This window comes from Charadrius vociferus, unplaced genomic scaffold (assembly GCF_000708025.1).
Source record: "Charadrius vociferus isolate BGI_N301 unplaced genomic scaffold, ASM70802v2 scaffold611, whole genome shotgun sequence".
Lineage (NCBI taxonomy): Eukaryota > Metazoa > Chordata > Aves > Charadriiformes > Charadriidae > Charadrius > Charadrius vociferus.
The window spans coordinates 1382033-1401380 of record NW_009646844.1 but is presented as its reverse complement, the minus strand read 5'-3'; the positions used below and the strand labels follow the sequence as shown (position 1 = coordinate 1401380).

Genomic DNA, 19348 nt, shown 5'->3' with positions numbered 1-19348 from the left:
TCTAAAGGCTCATCAAAGTTTCTTAAAGCAAAATAAGTGCTTTTAAGGCGTTAACATTTGTACACTTTGAGGCACATTCAAATGCCTGTGGGTGAAATGGTGAATACCCCCAGAGAAGAGGAAAAGAGCTGTGTTAGAGGAGACCAACATCACCACAAAAAGCAGTCTAGATAGATCCTCTGCTACAGAAATCTAGACTTGTAAATATTCTCAGCTTCAAATCACTTGCTTGTGGTTTGAGATGATTTACCTAATGTTCATAAAATATTCCTGTGTTAAATTATACCTCTGTAAATTCGAATTATTTATTACCTCAGCATAATATTTTGCCCTGGACTTAACTGAATATAGATCGTATATAACTCAATTCTATATTCCCTTTCCAATGAAAATCCAGATAGGAATTTCAGTTTAAAAGGAATTTAGTAGTTTTACTAGTTAAGGCCCCAATCCACTATCACAAGTATTCAAAAGATGAGGCACTGTTCAACTCCCAAGCCATTAAAATTTTATTAAAAATAAAGAAATTTCCTTGAAATTCTAAATATTGGATATTCTACATTTACCTTTTTTTCCTTCTTTCTTTCCTTTCCCTTCCTTTTCTTCCCTTTCTCTCTCTTTTTTCCCGTCCTTTTAGAAGGGAACTTTCTTGTATAGGTAACATTTTTCAAGGTTTAAGATTCAAGTTTGTAGAGGAAAACTTCACATTTTACCCGAAAACTGCTTAAAAAATTTAACTGTGTGGCATTTACAAATAGAGGGGCTGCAAGGTGGGAGTTAGCAATTCTGTTCACAGCTACAAGTACGTCCCAGCCAGTTTAAGTGAAGTTGCTCCAGGTCTATACTGCAATGTATCTAAGGGCAGAAAATGGACTATTAGAGGTTTTATTTATAGAAGAGGGCGCGATTCTACTTACTTGTCTGAACAGAAGCAGTAGCAGCCATACATCATTATAACAGCAATTAAAAAATCCTTTGAACAGCAGACATTTGCATTAAAGCAAAGAGCAGCAGTATGTGAAGATACTTAAAACATCACCACCACCAGTCTTTTCACTATTTACAAAATTATGTAACTGTGTGCAAGAAACAGCTACCAGCCTCTTTTAGACTTACAATCAAGTGAGAGTTTTAAGGTCTAGAATTTATAAAATGGATTAGAGACGGAAGAAAATACAACATATACTTAGAAAATTAAAAAAATTATATTGAAAAAAATACATAAAGAAGCGGGATCTTTCCTGAATATGGACATAACCTTTAGCCTACTTGTTCTTAGAGGGATTTTGTTCCCGTCAGAAGTTGTTACACTCCTGGGCTTGGAAGGTCTCTATTCCCCATTATTTAATTACCTTACTTGGAAATGGGACTTTCTGATTCATTACAAGGAATGGAATTCAAAGCTACTAATGTGTCTAAAACAGAAAAGTAAACCACCTTCTTGTACATAGCTTTCTAAACACAATTATTAAAAACTTCTCACACTCACACCCCCAAACACATGTAAGACCTTAGTCCTCTGCTCCAGCCTAACCCTTCCTATGTCTGGAGTCTCAAAGTCTGTTTTGCAGCAGTTACAGCTTGTCAACAGGCAGTAACGGAAACGGTGACAATGGCAATTGCTAAGTGAGAATTCCTGCAAGCACGTAAGAATGTGATTGTGATCATTAAACATCTGCAAGACAGATCACTTGTGTCATCTCTTAGCTTGTTTTTCATAGCTGTAATCATACAGTTGAAACACCCGTATACCTGTTAGTGTTCAACAGTGTATGGGTAAATGCAATTTATGTGCAATTAAATTAATTGGAAAAGGAAATTAAATTAATTGGAAAAGGATATAGCCTCTAATATCTGCTGAACTTTCCAGTCTCCAAACAGATGTGCTGGGCATACATGTCCAGAGCCTTGCTGTGTAAAGGTGCTGCTATGCAGAGCAAGGAGCAGCAGTGTGGTAGCTGTTCTGATACTGGGGTTTCACACCAAAGCAGACTCAATTAAAGTAATGGTCGCTTGAATAGCTAGACAGGAAAACATGTACTGCCTAAAATGACTCATTTTTAACTACAACTGAAGGCCAAAGAAGATGTTCAAATGCTTTTTGCATTAAATCTGCTATTTGCAGATAACCTCTTTATTAGGATGCAGAGAAGGAGTGTTTGAAAAAAACATCTTTTGGGCATCAAGCATTCAAAGCTGTCTCTCACCAAACAAAACAGAGGATCTGCACTCAGATATATCCGGGATTCCTTTCAGCTTTGCTGAGATTTCACTACTGCTCTTTTCTTAGGAAAAACTCAGATTCTTTCAGTGATGACTCAGCAATGAGTCTAACAAGCCTCTAACAAGAGCAAATGAAAGGGTTCAGTGTCACACTGTGCAAACTTCTGCGATGCGATTTTCCTCCCTTCCATCTATGGATTTTCAGGTCAAGCCACTGCCAAAACAAGCTGTGGAAACTAATTCTACCTTTGTGGACATTTTATCCTACAGATCACTTGGCTAATAAGAGAACGTTGCCATAAATACGGGCACTTGGAAACTCAGAAAGCTTGTGCAATTAGTTGGCTAGTGGAAACTGAATTCGTAGACTGAAGAAGTTCATGTAGTCAGTTTTGTTCACGACATTCTCTGATGCCTCTCAAGACAACAGGTGCCCAAGTTCACTGCTGTTAGTGTCCCCGGAAAGCAAAAAATCATGCGCTCAATGCACTTGTTTGGTGCTGTAGGTAACAAACCAGTCAAAAGTAGAGAACTGGTGACTGCTGAAGTCAGTCATCCCATTTGCAATCCTAAATACCACCAGTTTAGAGCTATTATTTGTAACTAGAATTGCAATTCCTCCCCTTGATACCAGTTTGTTATGAGACAGATTTTTCCAGTCTGCAAAATTATTGATGCTTTCACTGACACCACAGATTGCTGTCTACTGTGCTTTTACTAGAGTTTGTCCTTCTTACTGCTTATTCAACAGAGTTATCTGCAGAGTCATCTGCAGTTATCTACTCAAGAGAGATATCTACAATTACTGCATACATTTTGCTAGTTCCATCATATGGTTCTGTGTGGCTGCACACTGGGGGGACTGTGGGATGGGTTCTGTGCAGCCACAAAGGCACTGCTGTTCCAAAGTCCCAATCAGGAAAAATGAAAGGGAAGGCTCAAGGCATATCAAGGCCAATTCCACATCTCAGTCTAAACAATCCAGAAAGTCAGGCAAAGAGAAAGTCTGAATTCAAGACCAGATCTTAAATTCCAATTTTGGCTACAGAAAGGCTAAATTATCATTAATCAAACCTGTAATAGCATAGCTGTTCCTCTGGTGATATCTTTTCAGTCACTAGAGAGATGATTTAATAGATATTTTAGAAAATATACTGAATTCAGCCTCATCACTGTCTAGCCCAGAGACCCTGTCAGGCTGTATGCTTGGTCTCATTTGAACAAAAGTTGTTGCGCCCTGACTGAAATCTTGAATGGCTCAGCCTAACCAGTGCCTCCCTCAGTTATCAGCCCTCTGTAGTCCTTGGAGAGTATAAGTCCTTGTAGAAAAAAAGAAAAGAAAACGTACATCTCTCAAGGCATAAGCAAGGCATAATTAATAATCGTAACTGGAATGTCTGGTAACCTCACAGCAACGTTTGCTGAAACTCAACATGTCCCATTTAATTAGAAATATCACATAATTCAAAGCATCTTAAAACTTCAGTAGCCAAGCACTGCCTCAAAGTGCTACATTTGACTAGTACCCAACTTCTTACTTACTAAAAATAGAATAAAAAGTTATCTTCTACACAAGCTGAAAATAGAGAAGAGTTAGATATAATATTCTGACCCTGGGTGAGCTTTAAAGAAAAGCGATGGCTCTCTAAGGATTGAGAATTTGGCATTGGATTAATTCGCATCAGTATCTTGCTTCCCAACACCAGAAGGAGCACTCTGCTCCGATGGGCAGAAGGAAGGAAGCTGTTTCAGCTCCTTTGTTGGGGAACTGTTTGTTTTCTCCCGTTCACATCTGCTCAACTGCCCTCAGAGGGGCAGAGACAGGGTTGAACCAGCAATTGGTTCATTTGCTCCCTATATGTTTGCTCAGGACTGTGACAGACAAGTGGGTTTTGCTCTTCCATGCACAGCTGTGCTGCCTAGCCTGGTCATCCGAATGGAAGATGCTTTATACAGCTGCATTACAGCTAGCCAAAATGAAGGACCAGGAAGTTTTGATCCGACTCCTTTAATTTCTTCTATCATTTTATATTTTCACCAGGTATAGGCACCCCTGATTTTGTTATGTTGCTCTAATTTGCATGTAATTTTCCTCCTTTTGCTATCAGACAGTGGCTTCCTTACTATACTTTTTTTTGCAAACTGGAATTATAAAGCTATTTTGCCCATCTCTCTTTGAGAGCATCTCCTCATATTGCAGTAATAGTCCTTAAGGGAATTAGCCAAAATTATTTCTCACTTTAGCAGAAATTATTTCTTTCAGGTTTCAACGCTTTGTTAAAAGGATAAGTAGAACATATGCAAGACCCAGAACAATGTCTCAAAGAACCATACTGAACAAACAGTTGCTTTGCTATGGTTATCTGCAGAAAAGCTGCACTGTAATTAATAACCTCTGTTGAAATAGACATAGCACTTAAATGAGAAAATCAAGCAGTATCTGTACAACAGGCAAATGAAACCCTGAACAGTCACAGTCAGATGATTTTCACATACCCTCTCAACAAAACTATTGCAGGAGTTCCTTAACTTCATTTGACTTCGGCAGGTTTTGATCACACAGTATTATTTCCCTACTTGCATTTCCTCCTTAGAGTGTCCAGTGCTCTCTAAAGACCTGCATCATCTTTTTTTCGGCTCTGATAACCTTTACAGACACTGAGATGAAGTGAAGATGCGCCATTCTGACATGTTTCAGAAAGAGTGGCCAAGAAATGTGGCAAGCTAAATTTTGCAACCACGTAAAATACAGCCTTCTGCTGCAGCATCTAAAGCTCCACAAAGATACATAGAGCTGGATGTTATAATTTAGCCATAGCCACATGCACAGAGGTTAGTGAGGAGCTGCAGCCCTCCAGAGGTATTCTGTACCTTCTATGACTTCCCACCAAAAGCACACACCGCTCTCTTTTTGCAGGCTGAGCCAGCTGCATGGTGCAGAGGAAAGAGCTGGCTGAGGCTCCACTTCTCCCCTTCTGTTTTTAAGTAGATACAAGGCGGCAGGGGGGGAGGAGGTCTAAAGCAAACTTGCCCTATATTACAGCTATATTCTAGGGCTGCAGTTTATTCAGGTGCGAGGTTTGTCTTCTAGGTGGCAAACTCCTTATGTTAGAACGTATTTAAACTCTTCAGAGTTGAAACTGTAGCTTTAGCTGTGAGCTTTACAGCACATAGTATGCTATCAGCACATAAACAAGATAATACAACCCGTTAAACACGTTCAGGTTCAATAAGGTTGCACAGCTGCTTAAGAAGTAAAAGCTGAGCAAGCAAAAGTAGTATCCATAGAGCGGGAACTTTTAAGCCTCATGGAGACCTCTTTGTTCTCTTAAGAGGTTAAATTACATACTCTGTCCAGTCATGAAACAGCTTACAACATTATCACATGTGGGCTTCCCAAATCAACATTCTCTTATGTGCCACAGCTTCACTGAAGCACTGTGCCAGATAATTTAACGCCAAGTGTTCAATTAGTATCGCAGACCCGGCTCAGTTGCAGGGACTAGATTTGGTGCTTAGAAGCATATCATTTATATGGTATTTTATTTGTCTTTTTTTGTACAGGCACAAACGTAAATATTTTGGTTGGGTGCCTGTGTTGTCTTACTGATCGTGCTTGTTTCAGATTACCAAAATAAAACAAAATAAACAAATCGAAAATGCCAAATATTTACATAAGAAAAAGAATTTCAATATAAAAAAATGTATCTCAGGCAGAAGGATTACGGTCTCAAAATGCACATCAGAATATGTTCATTCATTGAAGAAGAATGTAGACAGTTTAAATTGAAGTTTTCCTTTTTTTTAAATAAGGAAGAAGGGCTGCCACTCGCATTCCAGCAAGAAATACTGCAGCAGTACGAGATATTACCACCTCATTTGCTTTTTACCAGCCCTTTTCCAGGGACAATTGTCCCGCTAGCAGAGCGGAAAGCCTTTCACAGCAGAGCTACCTTTTTTACTTTTCTTCCCTCTCCCTGGCAACTTAAGCTGTCACATAAGGGTCTGCATGGAAATGGCTGAGGCAAGGGCTCGCATGTTCCCTTCTCTTGATGCCACAACAGGAACAGAACCTTCTGCAGTGTGACAAATCAGACACCTTGGGGTAGGAATATTTGAAACCATTGCAGCAAGACCTGCCAGGCCATAAATGACGTAGGAGAGAGACACTGCGCACTGCATGTTCTGAGAGACAGATCCAGTAAATAGTCGTGCACTTGTTCCAGTAGCTGTGAGGTGTCAGCTCTCTGAAAGGTTGTGAAGAGTATTTGTCTGATTTGTCTTCATATTTAAGCCACCTTAAGATGAGTGTGCTACTAGTTTGTCTGAATCCCTCTACATTCATAATGCCTCTTGTGTAAAGAAAAGGGAGACTGTTCTGCAGAAGTACTTACTTAAGTATCAAAAGGGATACTTTAGCTTTGCTTATCAGACACACAGGCTAAGTATGGGCTTTCCGATACTGTCTTCTCATCTGTGGTACATTTTTTCAGAATCAGGATGACCTGAGATAGTGATTTTTAAGGGCCCTGTAGTACAAATGACGTTCGTATCAAATAATGACATAATTCTCTACTTACTTTAAATAGCTTATTAGAAACAATGCTTAATTTAAGAAAGTATACAACATTTAGCACCATTATCGCTTCCTATAATACAATATCTTTAAGAATTTTAAATGAAAAATTGTCGTTATAGAATATTTTTGTTCTCTCTCCTTCTCCTTCCTCCTCTCATCCCTCAAAAGCTTTTGCGGGTTCATTTACTGACTATTCAGTGTCTTTCAAGCTAAATTTACTTAATTTAAAAGCACTGTTACTCTCTCACGATTTTTAGCCCTTGAAATACCTAGCATTTAATCTATCTGATGAGGTTGTTTCTTAGCTAAGAAACACACATCAGCAATGATGAAGATTTGACATTGAAACTCAGTTAATAGCTCTGCAGTTTAAGTTTTGCCTGTAGCAAAGTATAAATTACCACACTTGCAGTAGCTTTAGCTGTGTAAGGCTACCAACAATAGAAAGTGATAAAAGATTCTTTTTTTCTGGGTAAAGGCAACAGTATCGGGCAGTATGTACAGCAGCAGGCCTTTAAAACAAGGTCATACTTACAAGTTAATATTCAGCACACAGATGCACTTTGAAAATGCTGTGTTCTGCTTTTCAGAAGCCTGTAATTGTGTGCAATCAAAAAATTTGCTATTGATAAGGTGTGGTCCTATTTGTCCTTTTTGTTGGCAGCATGCAAGACGACAGTTTAGAATCCTCAACTTCAATATCTCAACTTCTGAGAGAAAGTTATTTAGCTGAAACTAAACATCAAGGGAAGAGTGAAAGAAGCAGATCAGAACCAGCTTCTCATCATTTCCATTATGGCAACGCTTCTGGTGATTCAGATGAGGTAGCTGCCCAAGATGACCTTCCAGATCTCTCTGCCTTTCTGAGCCAAGAAGAGCTAGATGAAAGTGTAAACCTGGCAAGACAAGCTATTGATCAGAATCCACTGGAAACTAAACAGGACGAGCTTCAGGCACATTCACAGCACCCCCCAGATCATCTGAAAAACACGGGAAGACACAAACAAATGGCCCAGTCTACAGCTTTGAAAACATCAGACAATGGCCTGCACTCAAACTTTTGTCAGGACCGTGTCAGAAATACAAAGGGCTCCAAAGGGAGCTCTCAAGATGTAAAGAAACAACACCTCCCTTCTGAATCAGAATCAAAAAAGGAATTCCTAAACAAGGCGGCAGATTTTATTGAGGAGCTCTCATCACTTTTCAAAGCTCACAACTCTGAAAGAATAAGACCTCGAACGTGCAAAAACTACAGGAGCAAAATTGATTCTAAGAATAAGCCTGCTCAAAAAGGCAGCTCTAGCCTACCTAGCACAACAGAAAACCGAGAAAGGCTTTCCATTCCAGTACCTCAAGACTTGGAAAACAAAGCAGAGAAAACGTTTGAACAAACAGACGATCAACAGGCGGCAAACTTGGAATCTATCAATCAATTAACAAGTGCAGAGCTAAAAACGGAGTCAGAATCTGCATCTGTATATTCTGATGAGCCTATTGGACAACCACCACGCTTTACTCAAAAACTGAAGAGCAGGGAAGTTCCTGAAGGAACCAAAGTGCAATTGGACTGCATTGTGGTAGGAATCCCAGCACCCGAAGTCAGGTAAACATATTCTGCGCTTGTCATCTTGTATTTCCGTAACAGTAGGTGTATGCCTTACTCTTTCCAGATATGCATCTGTTTCAGTAATCTGTAGCGGAAATCTCTTGATCTTGGTTATTAAAATTGATTAAGAAAAAAAATGGTTTTCTTTAAATCATGCAAAAGGTTGCTTATATTTTAAGACAAAGATTTTGGGACACATTACTTTCTTTGAATTTTAGAGAATTGTTTTTAAATACCGTATTTCCATAATAAAAAGGCAGTACTAACTCCTTAGTGAGAAATGTTAGTTATCTTTATGGAAATCAAGATTGATTGTGCAAACTGGCTACAACCATCGATGGCCACTATACCTCATACTGATGTCTGAAGGTATTTGAGATGAGTGAACACAGGATCCTATAAACCAGAAACATCCGTACATGAACAGAGAGGAAAGGAATTCATTTAAGTTATTTATACAAATATCCAGGAGCAGCTCAGTTCTAATTCAGATTCTGGCAATGATTCTGCTGTGACCTTAGAAAAAACCACTTAGGTTTTATCAAGGATAAGACACCCTTATTAATTGATACTTGTTCATGTTGTGTGACTAGCCCGCAAATTCTGATGCTTCAGTTTTCACCTATATCTATGAGGATTTTGAAAGTTAAACAAGAAACATTTGCAGAGATGAAAGGAAATGCGAAAAAGCTACACTTTATTCCTCAATGACATCAGTGAATGAGAAACAGATTATTGTAACTTTTAAATTTATCCTGAAAATTCTGAGATCTCATCAGCAGTTCTGAATCGAAATTTGTTCATATAGAGCTCATTAGTCAAATTTACCTCTCACTTACAGTGCTGGAATTGTATTTCCTTTGCTGGGACTGTACCAATCCAATAGAAAGGAAAACTCTATCCATCTTTTACAGACTTACTATACGTATTTGCATCCTAATACCCGCAGAATCATAAATAGATACCCTTAGTCTAGACTGTTGCCTATCCTTTTATAGGCATTTTAGAAATCTGTGTTGCTTTTCTAAATATTGAAAAGAACTGTTTGCATCTTCAGCATCTAATTAAAGGACTCTGTGCTTCACAGATGGTCCACTTTCTCCACTTGTCAGCTCATTGTCTTCTTTATATACTTCAACAATGCTGAGTACAGCACTACTACCACTTCCACTGCAGTCAACACCTCTTATCGTCTTTCTCACTGAACTAATAGGCACAATCACCAAACAAGAACTATTTCAACATGCAAAGACAGAAACTCCAAAGATTTTTGTGGTAAAGAATCTTTGTCTTCCACTCCCTTGGATTTCTGGCACACCAGCTGCTAATTTTTTAAAAGGAAGAAGCTTTTAAAACATGCTATTAAGTACTTATGAACAAGGATCTACAAAAGAATCCTCTTGTTATGGACAGCCTTGTCATGAAGACAAGAAGTTACCCAGTTCATAGGATCCCTGAATGCCAGATTATTTTGCCCCACGAGCGCCTTCAGTAGTAACATGTAGGTTCTCAGTCCCTAACAAGACCTTGACTCGTGGTGCCAAACAGGGTCTCTTGTCCACAACAGGAATGTGAACTCCCAAAGGACTAAGTGATTTGTTTATAGCAGACCAACCTGTTCTAAAGCTGGGGGAAACACCTTGTTTGGGAAGAATATGCTTCCTACTATGCTTCATGTCTAAACTCACTGCTTTAATTAACAATTTTGATTCCCGCGGTGGAGCTTATGCCATTATAAATGTTGTATTGTGTTCAGCCCTTAAACTCATAGAGGAGTCCGATTAAAAGAGAAAACAGTGCCAGAAATTTGGGGTTTTTTTGACAGAAAACAGACAGGAAATATCATTATGCCCTAGATATTAGCAGCACTCTCTGAAGACTTCTCTTGCTTATGAAGACTTTGAGACTTATTTCTCCAGGCACTTGCCTTGATAAATCTTTTTGATATTAAAAACGTCAGTAGGGTCCCTGGACATGAGAAATAATTGTTTTTCTTTCATGATTCAGAGTTTATAATACAAAGAAGAGAACTGAAATAATCTTCCAGTACCTAAAGGGGGCCTACAGGAAAGCTGGGGAGGGACTTTTTACAGCGGCATGTATTGATAGAAGGAGGGGAAATGACTTCAAACTGGAAGAGGGTAGATTTAGATTTTAGATTAGATTTAGGTTAGATTAGATATTAAGAAGAAATTTTTCACTCTGAGGGTGGTAAGGCACTGGCCCAGGTTGCCATTGGCTGCCCCATCCCTGGAGGTGTTCAAGGCCAGATTGGACAGGGCTTTGAGCAACCTGGTCTAGTGGGAGGTGTCCCTGCCCATGGCAGGGGGTTGGACTAGGTGATCTTCAAGGTCCCTTCCAACCTAAACCATTCTATGGTTCTATTATTCTGTTACATATAAAGACCTGTAGACAAACTCAATCTGGCTTTCTTTGTATTCAGAAAAGATGAACACTGACTTGCTTGTTTACTGACACATACTCTGGTGCACAATGTTAATTTCATGTATTTCTCCAGAAGACCATAACACCATCCTTATAACAGCACATCATGCCCATGCCATTAACACATACATAAAACTGACAAGGTGTCATGCCATCTAAGTTTAGGCGTTTAACAACTATCTGAATTAGAAGCTGACACTATAAAGTCACTGAAGCCTCGCAAGGGCAGATGGGCAAACCCAGGAACAATGACTCATCCCACAGAGTATCCAGGGATGGCCAGGATGCCTATGTACCCAATTCGGGAACTGCTTGATTGGAATTGGATGATGGGTATCTTTGTAACTTGGGTCTATTTTTGTCCCAACAAAACTGAAGCTTTTCCATTGAAATTTCTATTTCAACATTTGATTTTGTTTACTGTAAATAATAAACTGAGTTACTTATGTGAATGACATCAATACAGGAGCTGTTACACTTTTCTAGAATAAGCATCCATCAGACTTTTCCAATGATAATACACTGCACCAAACAGAAATGCACACTTGGCTTACTGACTCATGCTTCTAGCCAGATCAGGGTCTCAGAGGAGCTAACACAGAAGTCCAGAACTCACATGCTGATGCCCCAAGGCCAAGGGAAGTCGGGGCAGGGAGAAAAAGGTTCCATACAGAAAATCAGTCCCAAGCAGTCAAATTCAAGAGGAAGATCAGGCTCAGCTTTCAGTTTCACAATTTAAACTAATAAATAAAAGATCAGTCACAAGGGGGTAAGTCTGAACTCTCTCCCTCCTTGTGGTTTTTTGTGTGTGTATGTACATGGTGTAGTAAGGGGAAAGCTGGGAACGTTAGCTGCTTGAACAGAATTTCCTGATCATAATCGTTAGTTAACAAAACTTTTGTTATGTGCATGCAAGATTCTTTCAACTCCACCAATGTGCAGGAGTAACACTAAGAAAGCGTGTAAAAAAAATCACTTGCCTGAGCGATAAATATTCATGTGCTTCCAGTGATCGTGGCCTTTTTAGTCACTGCTACAGCATGAGGACACCAGAAAATATAATGTTCTTTGGGGTTTGTGTTCCATTAACCATGGGGACCATAAGAATGCATTTTTTTTTTCACTAGAAATAATATTTGCATTTGATCTGCTGTGCAAAGCTTCCAAAATAGTGAAGGAAGCAGCTTGTTGGCCATAGTTATGGAACTACGTCCAGAACTGGGCTCAGAACTGGCAACCGTCTTGCTTTGAGGGTAACAGTTTTCCGAGGTTTATAGTGCGTTAGTTCAGCATCTGTGGAGCTGGGCAAGGAGAGAAGAATTCTGATAGATAAGCAAGAGAGATACAAAAATCAGTAGTCCCAGGAAAGGACTAACTGGCAAGGTGGCAACTGATGAAAGAAAGCTTAATGCTGACTGGTTTTAAGGCATGATTTCTTCTTCCTTCAACTTAGCTGAACGACCAAGCTCAGTAAACAAGAATCCTTTGGACACGTGTGCTAATGCATGCTTGCCTGGGTCCTTTGACTTAAAATGGACTTCCTAACCACAGAAAGGAATCCCAGGTTACTTGTAATGCTTATAATATACACACTTACAATGTAGACGTGGTACTGTGGGAACTCAGAGCATTGTGAAACAAGAACAAGATTCAACAAGCTCTGTAATGTAGCTTCTCAGTCAACACTAGGAGCAATCACATGGTTAAACTGATGTAATGGGGATTGTAAGACAGAAATGGGAGACAGGAGGTTTAGAAAGAAACTGATCACAGGAATGGAAAGGACTGGAAAATATGATGGACAGATGCCACGTTTGAAAGCAAGATAGTACAAAACAAAACTGATGATGTGAAAAATGGTGTAAATGGCATTCATGATGGATCAGGGTCAAAATATCATTGGCAATGAGAAAGCAGTAAAATTTACAGGCTTGGTAGGGAACTGGCATTTACAAGGGCTCACTGAGGGACAGAAAAGCTGAATATGGAGCAAGAAAAGAAACCAGGAACTGATTTGAAATATCAGGATATGGAAAGTTAAATGCTGCGTGACTGAATCCCGACAGGCCTATCCAACTACCTTTTAAGATAACTCAGCCTTAATCCAACAAGCCCACATGTTAGAGGAAACTTGTTAACCCTACCTATCTAGAAAGAAGTTTCAAGAAATGTTACCCATTTTTCAGTATAATCAGCTGAGTGCAGTATCATAGAAGAGACAAACAACGATTGATACTATAGTATGTGGGCCTCTAGCTAGCTCAAACCTTAGCTCGCAATTAAAGTGCACTACTACAATTATTGATTGATTACTTTACTCTGACTATACTGCAGGTTAGAAATAAGCATTTAAGAGAAGTGTGTAGCATATTTCCAAAGTGTTAAAGGTTTTGATGACCTCCTTCTCATGCTTCCTTCTACAGCTCCGTTTCTGTATGAGTAATGATAGGTGTGACATTCACTCTTCTCCGTGAGGAGAGCACTCCTTATTCCCTCAAGTTCAGAGGTGCCTACATTTTTCCAAACTGTTTGGCACATCACTCCTAGGTTAATTTTACTTATGAATCACATTGCATGGTTTGGCATACGCAGCTATCCTGGAAGTGTCAGGAGGATTTGATGTTCTAAAAACAGGCCGTATGTCATAAGGTTTCCATGAAAACATTCTTTAACATCGGCATACAAAGCTTAAAAAGTGCATTTTAGTGCTGCTGTGTTTAAGGAGACTAAATCTGCAACTAATCACAGATTTTTAGAGACTGAAGTCACGTAAGACTGATTAAGGTATTTTTTTTCTTGGCTGCCAAGTGAAAACATTTATATGTTTTAGTGCGCAAAGCCTAGAGAGCCAAAATTCTTTTCCGTGCAACTCCAGTCAAGTCAATGGATTAAGACCTAGGATGAATTTGGCACAGTGGCTGACACTGCCTGTGCTTCATGTGAACCTGCCTTGTACGATTACAATTCATGGCAGGAATGAAATGTCAGTGACAGAGAGTATTGCTACTTCAGTCATGCCACGTATCTCAATGTCAAAACTCCTCTTGGAACTGACATTTCATTACTACCACGTACAACATTTTGGTGGTAAGAATAAAATAAAAAGTTAGTAAGAAGGGAGTAGATATGGCCATACCAAAGATTCACATAAAGCTTAATTTCACAAGAGAGAATTGTTTTTCATTTTCAAGCATTGTGAAGAGATAACATATATGCAGCACACTTTTTTTTCTTGGCTTACTTTCAAAATACTTTAACATTATGGTGAAAATAGTGACTAAAGAACACACTGCGTAGGAGAACTAAACACAGGTTTAAAACACAAGTTTATTCCTGAAGTTTTAAATCATTTATGTTGCAATTTTTGGACTAGTCAAAGGAAAAAATAACTGCAAAGAAAAGAGTCTACTAAAGGAATGTACTAGTCACATACTATCAAAATAACTGGAAGAAATAGCTTACATGGTGTATTTAATTTTGCTTATAGGAAATTAGAATTATGCCTCACAAAGGCATGCAATACACACTTATCTCTACACAAACACAACAGGTTAATTGGAAAAGCTGATCAGTGGGAACACAACGGAACATCTTACTGGTGATTATATCGCAGCATTTTGTGCTATGTGTTTTGCTTTATGTGCCACATAAAGCAGTGAGGAGCCACATTTAAGTGGACACAAAAATATAATATCACTGTACTACATAAGTTATATTAATGTTCTGAAAAGATGCTGCTGATGAGAACAAATTCTAGAACACGGGTATTCTTTTTAATAGTTTTTCATATGTGCTTAAGCTAAATGCTAAAACAAGACTACATTATAAGGAAGAGGCATGAGGTAGGTATATAAAAAGACATGAGTAAGTGCCATGACTCAGCTCCCAAAGTACGCGGTTGCCTACATGAATTACACACCTAAAAGGCGACTTGTACATTCATATACCCAATTTGTGCTTGCAGTCATATAACTGTGCATGAACCTTAGGTCTTCTCTCCTGAAAATATGACATTATCGATTATCACCAATTGCAAATCTTGATAACAACAGCAGAATAAACCATATTGTACATAGAATAAAAAAAAAAATCTCCCTTTGGGATCACAGGAATCCAATACATTTTTCTGGTCTGGAACTTCAAAATTGCACTAATCAATTTCAAAGGACCTTTTCAATCAACCCTGTAATGCACATTACCATACTTCTCCCTTGGGACTGCAAAATGTTTCCTCTACGTACTCACGGTAGAGTTGTTTCTTTATCCCAGGCACTAGATGTTGGTGTTCTGGATACGAAGGACCCCACTACTAGCTACAGTGTCTGTATCTATGTGTTTCTAAGGACATCACTGAACAGAAAAGCAAATGTAATATGTACTTCTGGGGAGCCAGTCAAAAAAACGCACTGTATCTAATTATTAGCGGGGAAAATACCAGGTCTGGGCAAGTTATTATGGGCAAAGTCTCATATAGATGTAGCTATTCCTTCTGTTTGAAAAGCTTTGTATTAAAGGACCTGGAGGTTCCTGACTGGACTACGATGGAATATGAACACTACAGCTCACTCAGAAGAAGCTAGAAAGATTATTATTTTTGAAAGAAATGTACTTTGAATGGAAGTGTAAACCAATGCTTTCAAAATAAAGATGACACAAATAAAAAGCAGGATTTGCAAACTAAATGTTAGTGAAGAACCATACAATCTAATCTACTAGAAATAATAGTAATGGTACTGTAATAGTGAAATCCTTTAAAAGAGAGGTGGTTTGTAAATAATCATATTAAGACCAGTGGTTTTCCCTTTTTAAAATTATTAAGGGCTGCTTCACACCTTCTAAAAAAGATAAAGAGAATGGTAGGTAAAATTGAAAATAAAAGATAAATATAAAAAGACAAAAAAGATAAAAGAAAATGGTTAGCTACTCCGGAGAAATATATGACTATACATACATATATATGTATATACTCGCTCTGTTCTTACATTCTACCGTGTCTGCTTTTGGCGACTGTCTATACAGCATGTTGGATTAGGTGGACTTGCAGTCTGAGCCACAACACCCAGTAAGTTCTTATTTATCTTTTTGCATGTACTAGCTCACCTGGTATCCTAGGATGTTATTACTCCCTTTTGTATGATGACAGCTGTCTCTTAAATTTCCAGGTGCTGCATGTCCTATGAGTTTGGGTAGTATCCATAACACTGTTTACATTGTACCATGAAGCACCTTAAACAAGTTCCATTGAGGTTTGAGAATTAGCATGAATGGCTGCTGAAAGCTATCCTGAAGTGTTGTTCTAAGCAGATTGTCCACTGACAGAAAGTACGTCGGCGCATCTCATTTTGCCCACCAGATTGGTAGAAAACCTAGCAAATGAACGATGTTGAACTTCAGAGGGACAGATGAATACTCCTTTAACCTTGTGGCTCACACTGAGTTCAAGCAAACACCTGTGGCAATTTAAGATGCAGCTGCAGTCTCCTGACTGCCCAGTCAGGAGGTTCTTTTCTTATGGTTATTGACATTTACCAAAAGTGATATATAGGAGAATTTGTATGGCTTAGTTATCCTTGGTCCACATGTCTAGTGTCCTAGTGCAAACCTATTTTCATTAGACCAGAACTGGGGCAGCTGGGCCTGGGAACATATTTGAACCTGCTATCCTTGCTTCAGAGCAAGAAACCTCCAGCAAAGAAGTCAGCATCAGGATTTTAAAATTTTAAAGTACTGCTGCCAGATCTGCAAGAGCTTGTCTATCAGAGCCCTAAGGCTCAAATGGAAGAGAAATGAGTAACTTCGGTTGAAGTTCTCTGCATAAAGCAACGCCAGTTTCTCATTGGTAAAACCCTGCAAGAAGGATATGGATGCATTTTAGTGAAGCAAAGCTGCCCTTCAGCTGTGAAATGTCAGGGAAGAGAGCTGGGACATTTTACACCCTACTGGCATCCTCTTTTAACATGATGACATTTACGACATGACTGTCCATTGCAATCAGAAATGTTAAATTCATAAAAGTCATTTTCTTAGACCTGTTTTCAATTCTTGTTACAATGGAGGCTTGTACAACAGGATAAGCAAGCAGATGTAGACACGAACCAAGACGTTTAAGTTCTCGCTCTCTAGTTCCAAAGGTTTGCCTTTCTAAAAGGGGAAATTGTGTTAAGCAGTATGATTCATTCTGCAGTGCAGGAGCTTCCCTCCGTAACAGGCAGACCTGTACGCTTTCCAAGCTGTACATTTGGGTCAGCTGACTGTACAGCTACAGATTACACTAATGTGCAACTCGAAGTGGACTGGGGAATACCCTGTCTACTTTAAGAAAGCCATGTTGGACGGCTAGTTGGATGGTGCACAAATAGTGCGTGGTTTACTTCTTAGCTATGCAATCACCATTTAAGTTCCAGATCTGTACTCCTTCATACCTCACAGTCCCTTTTAGGCTCCTTTTTCAACTCTACATTATACTTATATTAAATTCTGTTTTTTTCCATTGGTATGGACTGTCTTACAGGTTTGTTTTTTCCAAGATATTAATTTGGGGGTTTCTTCATGCTCAATTTGTAGCACAAACTGTGGTAAAAAGTTGTGCTTCCAAGAGATGAATACTATTAATGGTTAAACAAATATATTCATCAATGTTTTTCTAAATTGTCTAAGATGGAAATGTATCAAAGTACCTTATAGTATGAGCCAGGAAATATGAATGATTACAATTAAAAACCTATCCTTATCCTTTCCACAACTAGTCTTATTTGCCATTGCTTTGACAGCATTTGTATGCACTGAAAATCTAGCAGGCACTTTTACAGAGTTACCATATAAAGATGGATGAAATAATTATTCATTTAAAAAAAATCAACTGAATAAAAAAATGTTACCAGTATGACAGCCCCCACCCACGCATGCACAAGACGCATTCATCAACCATACGTAGTTAAGAAAGCAGCACTAAACAGAAAACACAAATATTTGTGTGGAGTTTTGTATCTGTCTATATGAGAGAAGTTATGGTGAAGATGAATGTACCTTAGTTTGGCTTTTCAAATTTAGCTGGTTATCTAAAAATACAGGTATTTCTGAGTATTATTGCAAACATTTAACTCTGGATCCCGATACACAGTACTACACCTTCTCTATAAAACCTAGACTGCCTTACTAAATCTGAATCTGGTTCTGCAAACTCACCTGCTTTTTCTCTTTCTGTTCTGCCTTTTCCATATTAACAAGCAACAGCAGTCAGGCCTGTTCTCCCCTCCTACTAGCTCTCAGGTTGAGCTGATGGTTGCTGTCATTAGCACAGCCTATGGACCTGTCTTTTCAGGTGCTGCTTTTACTTTTGCTTGTGTTCCTCCATTTTCTACTGAAACAACCCTTCTGATCACTGAGAGACTTAGGAATGCCTTAGATGAGAGCGTGAAGCCCCTAAAGGGTTAATATATTCTTGGACATGTAGCTGGTTTTAAAAGCAAAACACCGAAAGTCGATGCAGAAAAGAATTCAAGGTCCAGATGCCTCACTGGCCATGTCCCTGTAAGGAAGTGCCTCTATATTGTAATGGATGCATCTTTCCTTATGATACACTTATGCCATCTTTTATAAAAAGCAGATTGTCTTAAATAGACGACAAAACAAAGAATAACATCATAGTAAATTTCAGTCACATTCCAAATCAACATGAACATGAATCACAAGTTTGAGGGAAATTTGTTTACTTAGGGTGTGGGGGTTTTTGCTACAGTTTAAGCTACAACACAAATCTGAATGTACCTCAAGAGAAACTCAGAGCTGGACTGATAGCATTCCAAATTCAGAGCTCTTCTACTCTACTATTAAAATCTGTATATCAAGAAAAACATGTGCTAGTCACTTACATAAACTAGCTTGTTAGTATGTTTAAATACTGCAGAGAAAGGAGCTCTATTATTTGCTGTAATTATTATGAAAATCATAAATATTTTATTCCTATGACTGTTGATTCAACGCTTGCCTGCAGTACTCCGTAATCTTCAAGTTAAAACCCACCCATTTTATCATCAGAAAGACACTGTCATTCTAGTTGTCAAGTTGTTTGCATTGCTAAACAGTACTTTTTGCCTTGCAGGTGGTACTGTGAAGGGAAGGAGCTTGAAAACTCACCAGACATTCAAATTATCCAGACAGGTGATCAACACTCACTGGTTATTGTTGAAGCTTTTGAGGAGGATACAGGACGTTACTCGTGCTTTGCTTCAAACATCTATGGAACAGACTCAACTTCTGCAGAGATTTACATAGAAGGTAATGTTAGAATTGTTGCGGAAATTGGTTGTTAAAATTAGTCATAAGGGATTAAGATACAACTATGTACTTTTATGTTAACGGTATAATAGATTTGTCACTAAAAATACATAGCAGGGAGTCAGCGCTTTTCATCATTATTAACGTATTTATTATTTCTCTGTAAAATACCCTCAAGACAAGTGACTGTCCTTTACACATAATTTTATTGTGCTGTT

At 38.6% G+C, this 19348-nt stretch overlaps 1 protein-coding gene across 1 annotated transcript in view; it reads left to right on the top strand.

Annotated features, from left to right (window-relative positions):
• The first annotated feature begins 7467 nt into the window (after nt 1-7467).
• Nucleotides 7468-19348, top strand: part of MYPN (myopalladin) — a 48904-nt gene continuing 37023 nt past the window's right edge. Inside the window, exons 1-2 of the mRNA XM_009893979.1 lie at nt 7468-8405; nt 18955-19130. Of these exons, the coding sequence (XP_009892281.1) occupies nt 7468-8405; nt 18955-19130 (1114 nt within the window). The remainder of the gene's footprint in view (nt 8406-18954; nt 19131-19348) is intronic.